This window comes from Haematobia irritans, chromosome 1, assembly GCF_050003625.1.
Source record: "Haematobia irritans isolate KBUSLIRL chromosome 1, ASM5000362v1, whole genome shotgun sequence".
Lineage (NCBI taxonomy): Eukaryota > Metazoa > Arthropoda > Insecta > Diptera > Muscidae > Haematobia > Haematobia irritans.
In genome coordinates, this window is record NC_134397.1 from 228945330 (window position 1) to 228957348 (window position 12019).

Genomic DNA, 12019 nt, shown 5'->3' on the forward strand with positions numbered 1-12019 from the left:
ACAATCGTCTTTGGGAAACATTCTTCCAAGCATATGATATTTTTGGGCTCAAAATGCTTCCAAACATATGATATGTTCACATAAAACAAACATATTAATGTTTCGGCAGTATCCAATAATATATGTGCTTCCTGCAAAATATGTTTGGAACATATGTTAAAAAAGCGATTTTTTTTGAGGGTGCATATATTAGTTTTTTTTTATTCTTTAAAATTTTTAGTTTTTTATTGTTAATTTCATTACCTATTCAAACTTAAATATTGATAATAATAGTTGAATGATTTATCCTTACTTTATTATTTATAACAATGCATATTTAGTACTAAATTTATAAGATTTGTATCTTGTTGTACTGAAAATCCAAATCAAAAATCCAATGCAGGATCCAAAACTATGACAGTGTCCTTCATATGTGGCACTCAATTTCGAGAATATTGCACCTTTTTTCCCAATCCAAATCGCCATTAAATACCCACCACCATGAATCAAATATTGTAGTTTCCTGTGAAAATTTCAACCAGTTCAACCAGTACACTTCCAGAAGATAAATTCAAAGATTTTACCTATGAAGACTAGATCAGATTCTGGATTTATAAGAACCATATTTGTTTGAGTTTTAGAGGAATCATAAACATCGTGTGCAAGAAAACGATGAAATAACGCCTTGATTTAAAATCTGTAGATTTTTACCCCCATTATTTAAATGATTAAATACCAGAAGCAAAATCTGGAAACTATAATTCAGTTTCAAGCAATTTTCAGTGCACATGGACCGATATTCACCATTTTCGGCACACCTCTTTTTGTTCCTAAATACTTCTAGATTTAAAATGTCATGCAAATTTGATAAAAACTACACTAATAGAAAAAATTACGTTTCACAATCGTGAACGGACGTTGTCAAAATGAAACAGAAACGTTCATAAAAAATCAAAACGGAATGTTCACGATTTCGTCCACGGGCGTTCACAATTTCATGAAAGGCATTCGCTTTTCTTTGGCCATGAAAAATCTTAAAATAATCGTTAGACGTTGTTATGGCAACTCCGCCATTGGTGCAATGCGCTAAGGCGACTGTTAACGCGTATCGTGCAGGCAACACAGGTTCGAGTCACGGTAGCGGAAATATTTTTTTTTATTTTATTTATAAATTCGTAACCATTACGTTTTCAGATCATGAACGCTGTTTGTTGTTTTGACAACGTATGGTGTCATTTTTATGGTGTCAGTTTGAAAACACATGTGTGTTGATTCACTTTCATGAACGGATCGTTTCGAAATGACCACGCCGTTCATGATTTTGTCTATGTGTGTATGGTTTCTAAAAGCCCAGGAAGTAAAATCGGGAGATCGGTCTATTTGGGAGATGAACCAAAACATGGACCAATACACGCCATCTTCGGCTCTCATATTTAACGTCCTAAAATACCTGTAGATATCTCATTTCAGGCAAATTGGATAAAAACTACGAATTCTAGAAGCCTAAAAAAAAAATCTTGCGCACCTATTTGCATTCCTAAAAACCTCCACATTTTCGATTTCAGGCAAAGTGGACAACAATTACGATTTGGATAGAATTGGATAGAAACTATCGATTCTAGAAGCCCTAGAAATACAATCGGGAGATCGGTCTATATGGGGGCTATACCAAAACATGGACCGATACTCACCATTTTTGGCACACCTCTTTGTGGTCATAAAATACCTCTAGATTTCCAATTTCAGGCAAATTGGATAGAAACTAAGGTTTTTATAAGCCCAAGACCCCAAATCGGGAGGTCGGTTTATATGGGGACTATATCAAAACTTGGACCGATATAGCCCATATTCCTGCAGACAAAGGACGAGTTTTTGCGAAATTTCAGCACGATTGCTTTATTATTGAAGGCTGTAGCGTGATTACAACAGACATATCGTCTATATCGTCTTAGAATCGATATTTCGATGTGTTACAAACGGAATGACAAACTTATTATACCCCCGTCCCCATTCTATGGTGGTGGGTATAAGAATCCGGGAAACATATAAATCTGAAGCAATTTTAAGGAAACTTCGCAAAAGTTTATTAATGATTTATCGCCCGATATATATGTATTAGAAGTTTAGGAAAATTAGAGTCATTTTTACAACTTTTCGACTAAGCAGTGGCGATTTTACCAGGAAAATGTTGGTATTTTGACCATATATATTGAAGCTATATGTAAATCTAAACCGATTTCAACCAAATTTGGCACGCATAGCCACAATGCTAATTCTACTCCCTGTGCACAATTTCAACTAAATCGGAGTAAAAAATTGGCCTCTGTGGTCATATGAGTGTAAATCGGGTGAAAGCTATATATGGGAGATATATCTAAATCTGAACCGATTTCAACCAAATTTGGCACGCATAGCAACAATGCTAATTCTACTCCCTGTGCAAAATTTCAATTAAATCGGAGTAAAAGGTTGGCCACTGTGGTCATATGAGTGTAAATCGGGCGAACGATATATATGGGAGCTATATCTAAATCTGATCCGATTTCTCAATATGGTTCTATTCTTAGCCAAAACATATACTTGTGCCAAATTTTAAGTCGATTGGACTAAAACTGCGACCTAGACTTTGATTATGTGTTCACGGACAAACTGACAGACGGAAATGGCTATAACGACTCAGGAGCCCACCCTGAGCATTTTTGCCAAGGACACAATGTGTCTATCTCGTCTCCTTCCTGGGTGTTGCAAACATATGCACTAGGTTAGGTTAGGTATAGTGGCGGCCCGATATTTCAGGTTCACTTAGACTATTCAGTCCATTGTGATACCACAGTGGTGAACTTCTCTCTTATCACTGAGTGCTGCCCGATTCTATGTTAAGCTCAATGACAAGGGACCTCCTTTTTATAGCCGAGTCCGACAGGCGTTCTACATTGCAGTGAAACCACTTAGAGAAGCTTTGAAATCCTCAGAAATGTCACCAGCATTACTAAGGTGGGATATCCACCGCTGAAAAACTTTTTGGTGTTTGCTCGAAACTGGGTTTGAACCCACGACCCAGTATTTGCAAGGCGGCCATGCTGACCATTGCACTACGGTGGCTCCTAACTTATAATACCCTGTTCCACAGTGTGGCGCAGGGTATAAAAACACTCTCGAAAATAATAAAAATCTTACGAGTTGCATTCGCTAACAATTTTAGTGATACGTAGAATTGTCCCAACATCTAGTAACGAATACCGCATTATTCTCGTTGACGAAGATTCTTGAACTTTTATTGGCACTTACGCACTCTCAGAAGTAATTTTAACCTAATTAGGGCTGTCATTCTGGATCGATTTTAATAAATTCCGGGATTCGGGATTTCAAAATATTGAATCCCGGGATCCCGGAATTTACTGCGATTTTTTTTCGCGATCCACAAATTTTCGGGATTCTTTAAATATATTGAGTAATAACAATTTACAGCATCAAAAAATTGTAGTACATTAACCAAGTTTTGTTTAATTCAATTTTATTAACAAAAGAACATAAAAATAAATTAAAAGCTATTTCGTATTGCATTCGTACTCAAGAAAAATTATAAGAATTTTCTTTTATACTTCATCGTTTAAAATAACATCGTAAAAATATCAAGGCATCCAAACATTCATCAAATATACACCATCTTATCTTATTGCAAATGAAAAATATCTCTCACAGACGACAATGGTCTAAGGGTTGCTTATATTGAATGAAGACACCAATTTCAATTTATTACGACAATACAATGAGCCAAATTATTAATAAAAATTAATAAACATTTTTTTAATAAAAATCTTAAAAAGCCAGAAATTTAACAAATTTGGATTATTTTCCGGGATTTAAAATAAAAATTTCGGGATTCGTGATCAATTCCGTCCGGAAAATCCCGAGATATCGGGACGAGATTAATCCCGAATCACAACCCGAAACATAAAATACGACTCAATGGTGGTTAACTAAATTTTCCTTGAATGAGGCGATTTTTAGCGAGTCACGAGAAGATGAATTTTTCTTATATAAAGTTATTTTCCTTATCCAAAAGACGATAAACTTTTCCATAAAGTGTTTATTTCCTTATAATTAAGTGATTCGAATTAAAAATGGGTATCTTAAAATGAAAGAAAATTTTGTTTGACTATGGTCAACTTGTCTTTAATAATTGCGAAAAATTCTTTAAAATTTATTAAAATTGTCTTTAAATTTGTTTTCTTTTTGCAACTTGACATCAAATCAAAAAAGCGTTTAAAAATTACGTTTATTTTAAAGACGATTTTTACTTGAAACATAGCATAATTTCTTCACCCTCAAAAAAAATCGCTTCTCTAACATATGTTCCAAACATATTTTGCAGGAAGCACATATATTATTGGATACTGCCGAAACATTAATATGTTTGTTTTATGTGAGCATATTATATGTTTGGAAGTATTTTGTATCCAAAAATAGTATATGCTTGGAAGAATTCCTCAAAGAAGATTGTGCCCATTTCCTCAGATAATTTTCACTTCCACGATATTTTTGAGTTCGTCGCATCTTTTTCTGTAATACAAATACGCTGTTTTTTTTTTCAAATGTCTATTCTCTTGGTTCCGAATGTCTATTCTCTTTATTCCGAATACTCATTCTAATATTCAAATTAAATAATATTTAGACTTAAGCATATTACATTTTTGGCCTTATCATGAAACAGTTTTCCGAAACTACATACAAGCGTTTTCACAGAAATTGCTCTCATTTCATTCTCGCTGTGTTGATATCTTCTTATTCAACCCTCCCGGTTTCCATCTCTAGTTCTTTCTCTATACTAACTCTCTCTCTCTCTGTCGCTCTTTGAATAAAGTATCACAACATATATATGTTTACTTGAAATTTGTAAATTTATATATGTATACATTCACACATATTATTTTTATGAAACATTCATGCCCCAAACATAATATATTCTAACATATTAACATATGTGTCCCAAACATTTTGTGTTAGTTTAGGAACATTACATGTTTGCACTTAAATATATTGTGTTTAAAAATTGTGCCCGAAACACATTTTGTTTATATCGGAACATATGAAAAACATATTTTTCTAAGAGTGTTCATGAACCCGAATTTTAACATTTAATTTGTCGTTACCACGTTTTTAAAGGACTTTAAAAATTAATATAAAAATCTAATAAATTAATATTTGCTACCTAGAATCAAGTACACAAAACTTAAATTTAAAAGACAATTCTGTCTTAAAAGTATCCTTATTTCACTTCTCCGCATCTTTGACTCGGAATTCAATACCAAAATCATTAGTGTAAAGACAAAATCTTTGGAACCGGGAATGCTTGTTTTCAGTGTACGTTCTAGTATAAAAACACACATATAATTTTATATATAGTTAATTATGCATTTATTATTTTTTGTACATTCGCTTTATACAATGTCCAACATCAGACATCCTAACGTTTCATTACGGCCATAGAAAGGATTCGGCATAGTTTGATTAGTACTGTTCACAGAGGACGATGGAATTCTTTCAACATAATCACAATAATAGCCAGTCGAAGATGCAATACCTTGGATGCAATTATTGATTATTGTATTGGTACCAGAAATCATTGTAAGAGCATCATTTTGAGCAGAGTAGCTACAATCCAATGCAGACTTAACGTAGCCATCGGCGGAACATTTAGCAACATCCATTTGACTTTCGAACAGTTTGTGATTGTTTGCAGCGTAGGTATCGGCTTCAGAGATCTAAATATTAAGAATAATTTTTAAAAACTCAATAAAATTAATTTATTACAAAAAAAAACAATATTGATAATAGGGATTATTTGAATGAAGGAATTTTTAAGTTTTATCATATATAAAAAACAAACAGGGGGTTTGATGACAGATATTCCCCTAAGTAGATCAGTTCAACCAGTACGATTCTCGAAGATAATCGTATGAAGACTAGATAAGATTTTCGATTTATAAGAACCATTTTTGTTTGAGTTTTAAAGGAATCATAAATATCTGGTATAAGTGTGCAAGAAAATAATGAAATAACGTCTTGATTTGAAATCTAAAATCTGTAGAATTTTACCCCCATTATTGAATTGATTACGAGAAGTAAAATCTGAAAATTTTACATTCAGATCCAATTTTCATTATGTACCCTCAAGCTAAATCCTATACACTTTTTTGTGGATCTAAAATATCTTTATAACAGGTTGGCTGATAAGTCCCCGGTCTAAAGGTGAGTAATATGTTCGTATTTTTCACCAAAACACTAAATTAAAAGTACACAAATCTATATGAAGACGATTAAATTTATAAAAAGTCCTGCGAAATAATGAATGGAAAAGATCTAAGGAATTGATTGTGAACCATTTTGTATTTATAATTTAATTAAATTAAAAAAGTAACCGTGAAAATAAGCGGGTTTTCAGCTTGAAAACTGAACATAGTACTCAGCTTTACAAAGAAAAACACATTTTTTTGTCAAAATTCGTTTTTATTGTTCACCATAGTTCCCTTCAAGAGCGATACAACGATTATAACAACCTTCCAATTTTTTGATACCATTTTGGTAGTACTCCTTCGGTTTTGCCTCAAAATAGGCTTCAGTTTCGGCGATCACCTCTTCATTGCAGCCAAATTTTTTCCCTGCGAGCATCCTTTTGAGGTCTGAGAACAAGAAAAAGTCGCTGGGGGTCAGATCTGGAGAATACGGTGGGTGGGGAAGCAATTCGAAGCCCAGTTCATGAATTTTTGCCATCGTTCTCAATGACTTGTGGCACGGTGCGTTGTCTTGGGGGAACAATATTTTTTTCTTCTTCATATGGGGCCGTTTTGCCACGATTTCGACCTTCAAACGCTCCAATAATGCCATATAATAGTCACTGTTGATGGTTTTTCCCTTCTCAAGATAATCGATAAAAATTATTCCATGAGCATCCCAAAAAACAGAGGCCATTACTTTGCCAGCGGACTTTTGAGTCTTCACACGCTTCGGAGACGGTTCACCGATCGCTGTCCACTCAGCCGACTGTCGATTGGACTCAGGAGTGTAGTGATGGAGCCATGTTTCATCCATTGTCACATATCGACGGAAAAACTCGGGTGTATTACGAGTTAACATCTGCAAACACCGCTCAGAATCATCAACACGTTGTTGTTTTTGGTCAAATGTGAGCTCGCGCGGCACCCATTTTGCACAGAGCTTCCGCATATCCAAATATTGATGAATGATATGACTAACACGTTCCTTTGACATCTTTAAAGCCTCTGCTATTTCGATCAGCTTCATTTTACGGTCATTCAAAATCATTTTGTGGATTTTTTTGATGTTTTCGTTGGCACCACTTCTTTCGGGCGTCCACTGCGTTCACGGTCCTCCGCGCTCATTTCACCACGCTTGAATTTTGCATACCAATCAATTATTGTTGATTTCCCTTTGGGAGAGTCCGGAAACTCATTATCAAGCCAAGTTTTTGCTTCCACCGTATTTTTTTCCCTTCAGAAAACAGTATTTTATCAAAACACGAAAGTCCTTTTTTCCATTTTTTTTTCACAATAACAAAAGTTGCTTCACAAAAGACGCTCTATCTCACAAACTAATTGACTTACAGACGGCCAATTTTGACACAAATCATTTGAAGGTTTGTACTAAAAAAAATAATATGCATTTAATACTAGCGACGCCATCTATGTGTCAGACCGGGGACTTATCAGCCAACCTGTTATTTACAATTTAAGGCAAATCGAATGAAAACTACGGAGTTAAATCGGAAGGTCGGTCTTATGGGGGTTATGCGAAAAACATGGGCGGATACACAATATTCAGCACATCTAATTGTAGTTCTAGGTTAGGTGGCAGCCCGATGTATCAGGCTCACTTAGACTATTGTGATACCACATTGGTGAACTTCTCTCTTATCACTGAGTGCTGCCCGATTCCATGTTAAGCTCAATGACAAGGGATCTCCTTTTTATAGCCGAGTCCGAACGGCGTTCCACATTGCAGTGAAACCACTTTGTAGTTCTAGATTGTAGACCTCAAATCGGAGGGCCGGTTTATAAGGGGGCTATATCAAAAACTGTACCGATATACAATATAGTCGGCACACCGATTTATGGTCCTAAAACCTTTAACATAGATTTCCAATTTCAAGAAAATTGGATAAAAACTACGGTTTCTAGAATCCCAAGAAATAAAATCGGGATATCGGTCTATAAGGGGACTATACCAAACCATGGACCGATACACGGCATTTTTGGCACACCTCTTTACGGTCCTAAAATACCTCTAGATTTCCAATTTCAGGCAAATTGTATAAGAATTTTAGAAGCCCAAGAAGTAAAATCGGAAGATCGGTGTATATAACCGATACTCACCATTTTCGGCACACCTCTTTAGTGTCCTAAAATACCTTTAGACTCCAAATTTCAGGCAAATTGGATAAAAATATGGTATTTGTAGCCTCAAAACTCCAAATCGGGAGGTCGGTTTATATGGGGACTATATCAAAATTTGGACCGGTATAGCCCATCTTTGAACTTGAACTGTCTTTGTGCAACATTTCGGAACGATTGCTTCATTATTAAAGATTGTAGCGCGATTACAACAGACAGACAGCCAGACAGACGGACAGACCGACATGGTTATATCGTCTTAGAATTTCTCCCTGATCGATGTGTTACAAACGGAATGACAAACTTATTACAACCCCATCACCATTCTATGGTGGTGGGTATAAAAAGGTAGATTATATATATGCCAATTCAGTTCTTTATCGGTTTATATAGAGGAATCTATAAATAATTATGAATCGATATGAACGAATGTTCGCACTGTTATTATGGAGGACTCAGAAGTGAAATTTGATTCCAATTTTTGCATGAGTAAAAAAAAGCATATTCTGGCATTACATACCAAATTTCAACAGGATCGGTTTATATGGGGACTACATATAATTATGGACAAATTTTTGGACGATAGCTGGATGGGCTATACCTAAAAGTGGTCCCATCCGACCTAGATCGATAACAACTACTTGTTGGCGGATAGCCTGATGGACATCGCGAGATCGACTTAGAATTTCACCACGATCCAGAATATATATACATAATGGGGTATTAGACCTGTACATCGATGTGTTGCAAACGGAATGACACAGTTAATATAACCCTCATCTTATGGTGGAGGTAGGGTTGCCAGATGGTGGTTGCCGAAATCCGGGACAATGCGCCGTACATTCCGGGTTTTGTCGGGACAAGCAAAAACAGTCACATTTTTCAAAAAATAGTTGGCCATATTTCTTCAATTGGTATTTCTTTTAGTAAATTTGCATAAACGCCATATCGTAGTCGTTATTGCCTGCAGACTTTGAAATTCCTAAAAATGTTGGAGCATCTGAAACTTTCTCCAAAGATGGCTGCGGTGATCTTATAACAAGTTGTTCTTTGAAAGTCGGAAGCCTAAACTCATATTTACTGGAAATTACTTTCATTATGACAAACAAAATTTAAATCTGAAGTATCAATCGCCGCTTCTTTCGTAGTGCCTTTCGATACTAAAGGTTGAATTACATATCATGCGTTAATCCGTGAGTTGATGGAAGCACTCTAACCGAGCTGTTGCTTTGAAAGAGAAAATTCAACTCTTCAATCAACGGACGCATTAACGCATGGTATGTAATTCCATCTTAAGAATTTGTGTATCGCCATGGATATGAATTTAGGTATATTTCGCATCACAGTTGACGATTGTTATAGTGTCTCTGAAGAGTCTATGGTAGTGAGAGGGATAAAATTGATATTGAAATTTTGGCAGGGAATACAGACTTGAATGGAGTTGGTCACTAACCGTGAACTGATAATTGTAATTTGTAAAAATACTTTTCACAGAAAACGGGAGTTTGAAATAAAATTAGATATGTGCGTATATTTTTTTTACATTTACTGCTCAAGTGACAGCTGATGATTCGAAAGGCTGTGATAGTCATTTGATTTGTTTCTGCTAGTGATGAGATTGAATGAAATGGCAGAAAATTTGACAGACAAACGTACATTTAAAAAGTATGAAAGTTCAAGTCCAAGCGATTTAATTTCAAATCTTTTTTTCTATGAAATGGGAAAAATAAAAAAAATATATGCCTTGAGGAATTGAAATTTCGGGATTTTGTGAAAGACTCGGGACAAATTTTGTAAAAGATTCTGGACACTTTCTGGAGAAGAAATTCCGGGACAATCCATGCGAATCCCTGCCATCTGGCAAGCCCCTCCACCTAGGCTTGCCAGATGGCAGGAATTTGTTCTTACAAATCCAGAATCTGATATAGTCTCCATATGTCGATATTTTCAATGTAACTTCAGGAACCGCGCCATTTGAACCGAAGGGAGTATATTTCAACAAATTCACCTGAAATTCTATATATTCCTGCTACCACGAGTGGTACTCATTTTCACTAGTTATTATTTAAGATTTAAAGGCTTCTTCATTTTCCCCAAACGATATACAACTCTCCATATCGTTAACCATAATCAATGTCCAACTTACCACAGTAGTAACACAAACAGTATAGTTCATTTGAGTGTTATTCATATTTGAACTAATATTACTGCATTTAGACAATTCCTTCTCAAATGTTCCATAATAATAATCTTCCAAATTCTTGCGAGTCTCCATGGGAGCAGCCACCAAGTTATTGTATTGTCTCATTGCATTATCCGAACAATTATGGATCATAGCCGTGGTATTATTTTCATTGGGTAGAGTAAATTTATATTTCTCAACACATTCCTCAGCATGATCACTTAAAATTTCCAATGTATCAAGACGTTCATCAGTTTCGTGTATCGTCTCGATGAGGAAATTCAACTGGATGTCTATGGTGGATATGCGTGCCTCATATACAGCTTGGAATTCTTGCAATTGATTGTCATAATCCTTAATCATATCATTGTAGTGGCGGCGATTTGCAGCAATATAGTCATCAGTATGTTGAGTGGAATTATCGTTAGATTTCTGAAATGAAGCAAAGAATTAAGAGTTTAATAGATAATCGAACTTTAAATCATATGGGGCCGATTTCGTTTAATTAAAATTTAGTTTTGGATTTATTATAATATAATTTCAAATTTATTTATGTTACCAAAAATTGTATTTATTGTACCACAAATTTTATTACCTGTGCCGATGAAGCAGCAACAATCAAAAGCACTGTGAGAACTTTGGAGTAGACCATTTTTAATTGAATAATCGCTACAACTGAATGAAAACGACTGATTAGGTTTTTGGAAAATGAAGACGATTTTATAGTTCCCTTTTAATATCATTTTATCTATTATTAATAAACTTGCCAATTATTAAATAATGTCAGCTATGTTATCTTTTGATTAGCTAAATAAAATTCACACATATACACTGAAAATTGTTTTTAAATTAGAAAATTTAGGAAAAATCATGCAAGATAAATTTTATTTGACGTAATTTAAGCAACATTAGGAACATTTTTATACCCTCCACCATTGGATGGGGGTATATTAACTTTGTCATTCCGTTTGTAAAACATCGAAATATTGCTCTAAGACCCCATAAAGTATATATATTCTGGGTCGTGGTGAAATTCTGAGTCGATCTAAGCATGTCCGTCCGTCCGTCTGTTGAAATCACTCTAACTTCCGAACGAAACAAGCTATCGACTTGAAACTTGGCACAAGTAATTGTTATTGATGTAGGTCAAACGATATTGCAAATGGGCCATATCGGTCCACTTTTACGTATAGCCCCCATATCAAAGGACCCTCAGATTTGGTTTGTGGAACCTCTAACAGAAACATATTTCATCCGATCCGGCTGAAATTTGGTACACGGTGTTGGCATATGGTCTCTAACAACCACGCAAAAATTGGTCCACATCGGTCCATAATTATATATAGTCCCCATATAAACCGATCCCCAGATTTGGCTTGCGGAGCCTCAAAGAGAAGCAAATTTCATACGATCTTGCTGAAATTTGGTACATGGTCTCTAACAACCA

General features: G+C 35.1%; 1 protein-coding gene across 1 annotated transcript; it reads right to left on the minus strand.

The window, feature by feature from the left end:
* Nucleotides 1-5370: 5370 nt before the first annotated feature.
* LOC142221227 (uncharacterized) lies at nucleotides 5371-11295 on the minus strand. Its single transcript, XM_075290898.1, has 3 exons — nucleotides 11168-11295; nucleotides 10537-11004; nucleotides 5371-5744 (listed from the first exon to the last, which is right to left on the minus strand). Exons 1-3 carry the CDS (start codon nucleotides 11222-11224, stop codon nucleotides 5421-5423), a joined length of 849 nt encoding a protein of 282 aa, XP_075147013.1. The 5' UTR covers nucleotides 11225-11295; the 3' UTR covers nucleotides 5371-5420.
* Between the last annotated feature and the right edge of the window lie 724 nt (nucleotides 11296-12019).

Excerpts from the sequence above, each read along its gene's own strand:
- LOC142221227 (XM_075290898.1), bottom strand. The coding sequence starts at position 11,224 with ATGGTCTACTCCAAAGTTCTCACAGTGCTTTTGATTGTTGCTGCTTCA. Across the intron at positions 11,005-11,167 it reads TTGCTGCTTCATCGGCACAG|AAATCTAACGATAATTCCAC; the intron begins GTAATAAAATTT and ends GCTTCATTTCAG. Across the intron at positions 5,745-10,536 it reads CTGTTTGTGTTACTACTGTG|ATCTCTGAAGCCGATACCTA; the intron begins GTAAGTTGGACA and ends CTTAATATTTAG.